Raw genomic sequence first — 2,444 nt, 5'->3', positions numbered from 1 at the left:
AAATTTTGGTACACATTTTCCCTTTACTCCTACAAATATGTGTTTAATACGACATATTTTGGGGAGTTTAGGGGAAATGCTGCCGAATTTTTGCTAACTATTAAATTAGTGGTGCCCATCCATAGTTGAGACAAAACATTCAGAGAGTGGGTTAGGTTGCCTTCCATAGTTGGACCACCCGACTTTGATTATACATATATTAAGTGTTTTTAATTTTAAAGTTTTTTGCTGTTTTAAACTTGATTTAATTAGGGAATATCTATGACTATTGATAAGAGGTGGACTACTATACGACATACATTTAATCCTGACTTTATTAGTGGTCTTAATGCATTTATTAAGAGGTGTAAGAACAATTTGGATTCGCACGGTAAGTGTAGTTGCCCATGTAAAGATTGTGGTAATACGGATTTTCTTAAACCTAAACAGATAAAAGCCCATATAACTAGATATGGGTTGGAATCCTCTTATACCATATGGCGGCATCACGGTGAACTACCACAACCACCCGAAGTACACAGCACAACGGACCCTCTAAGAAATTTCTTGCACGATATTCAGTTGGAGGAAGTTCCTAATTTTGAGGAGGAAGGTCCGAATGACGATGAGACTATGAATGACACGACCGCAACTGCTCTTGAGGATTTAATTGACTCCACCCAAACCGAGCTATATCCCGGTAGCAAGTTGTCCTCATTAGAGTTTTTAGCCAAGTTAACACACATTAAGGTCTTGAACAAATGGACGAATACTTCATTCGACCAATTGTTAGAATTACTCATACAATCACATCCCCCAAATAACACGATTCCGAAATCATTTTATGAAACTAAGAAGTGGATGAGAAAGATCGGTTTAGGGTATCAAGCGATACATGCTTGTAAGAATGATTGTTGTTTGTTTTATAAAGAATACCAGGATTTGGAAAACTGTCCAATATGTAAAGAGAGTAGATGGAAAGATGAACGCACAACGGGGGAAAAAGTTCCTAATAAAGTTTTGCGTTATTTTCCAATAACTCCAAGACTAAAATGTTTGTACAGTTCCAGATACACTGCAAAGGATATGACTTGGCATGCTACTGGGCGGTGCAATGAAGAGGGTAAGATGCGTCATCCGGTAGATGGTCAAGCTTGGAAAGAAATTGACAAAAGTTATCCGGATTTTGCACGTGAACCCAGAAAAATTCGACTAGGGTTGGCTGCTGATGGTTTCAATCCATTCGGCAATATGAATAATCCTTACAGCATGTGGACAGTCATATTGACAACGTACAATACGCCGCCGTGGATATGTATGAAAGAAAGTTCTCTCATGTTGACTCTGTTAATTCCTTGTCCTAAATCACCTGGAAAAGATATTGATGTTTACTTGAGGCCTTTAGTTGATGAACTGAAGATTTTATGGTCCGAAGGGGTTGTTACACATGACTCAGTTACAAACACGTATTTTCAAATGAAAGCAATGCTTATTTGGACCATAAACGATTATCCTGCCCATAGTAGTTTGTCCAGTTGGATGGCCAAGGCTATAAAGCATGCCCTACATATAACGAGGACACTCCTGCTATGCGTGTGAAAAAATGAAATTGTTTTTGTCAGTCACAGACTGAACCTTGAATCGAATCACCCATACAGAGAAAGCTTAGAATTCAATGGTAAGGTTGATCATACCTCTAAACCTAGAAAGTTCAAAGTAGCTGATATCGAAAACCAACTTACAGATTTGTTGCCAGTTGGTAATCCCGGTAAAAATCATACAAATGTTGGTGAAAAAAGAAAACGTCCCCCTAATTGTCGTCACAACTGGACTAAAATTTCTATTTTTTGGGAACTTGAGTATTGGAAATATCTTCCACTGCAACACAACTTGGATGTCATGCATATTGAAAAGAATGTGTTGGAGGCTATTTTGGGTACCTTATTAATGAATGACAAGTCCAAAGACACTCACAATGCACGAGTTGACTTGAAAAATTGGGTATTCGAAAAGATTTGTGGCTCAAACCTAAAACCAATGGTAAAAAAGATGGGCAATTCTTCAAACCTCTTCCCAAATACTCTTTAAAACCAGAAGACAAGGTAAGTTTTTGTAAATTCATTAAAAAAGTAAAACTTCCAGATGGGTTTGGATCAAACTTCAGGCACAAAGTGAACAAGGATAATACCAACATTACGAACATGAAATCTCACGATTGCCATATCATGATGCAACGATTATTATCGGCCGGAGTTAACGCGTTTTTGGACGAAACCATTTCTACATCAATAATGCAGCTATGCGCATTCTTTAAGAAAATTTGTGCTCGGGAGTTAATGGTGGCAGACATGTTGAAAGCTCAGAAACAATTGATTAAACTGTTATGTACTCTCGAGTTAATTTACCCTCCTGCTTTTTTTGACATAATGATTTATTTGGTCATGCATTTACCGGAAGAGGCTATA

The 2,444-nt window shown here is 37.6% G+C and overlaps 1 protein-coding gene across 1 annotated transcript; it reads left to right on the top strand.

The window, feature by feature from the left end:
- Positions 1-261: 261 nt before the first annotated feature.
- On the top strand, positions 262-2,067 carry LOC139876106 (uncharacterized). Its single transcript, XM_071863406.1, has 2 exons — positions 262-1,445; positions 1,602-2,067. Exons 1-2 carry the CDS (start codon positions 262-264, stop codon positions 2,065-2,067), a joined length of 1,650 nt encoding a protein of 549 aa, XP_071719507.1.
- Positions 2,068-2,444: the final 377 nt, after the last annotated feature.

This window comes from Rutidosis leptorrhynchoides, chromosome 11 (assembly GCF_046630445.1).
Source record: "Rutidosis leptorrhynchoides isolate AG116_Rl617_1_P2 chromosome 11, CSIRO_AGI_Rlap_v1, whole genome shotgun sequence".
NCBI lineage: Eukaryota > Viridiplantae > Streptophyta > Magnoliopsida > Asterales > Asteraceae > Rutidosis > Rutidosis leptorrhynchoides.
This window is presented reverse-complemented; position numbering and strand designations above follow the sequence as displayed.

What these genes read in the sequence shown, in the direction of transcription:
- LOC139876106 (XM_071863406.1), top strand. Translation starts at nt 262, where the DNA reads ATGACTATTGATAAGAGGTGGACTACTATACGACATACATTTAATCCT. An exon ending in CATGACTCAGTTACAAACAC is followed by an intron (nt 1,446 to 1,601) that starts GTATTTTCAAAT and finishes TGTTTTTGTCAG; the next exon opens with TCACAGACTGAACCTTGAAT.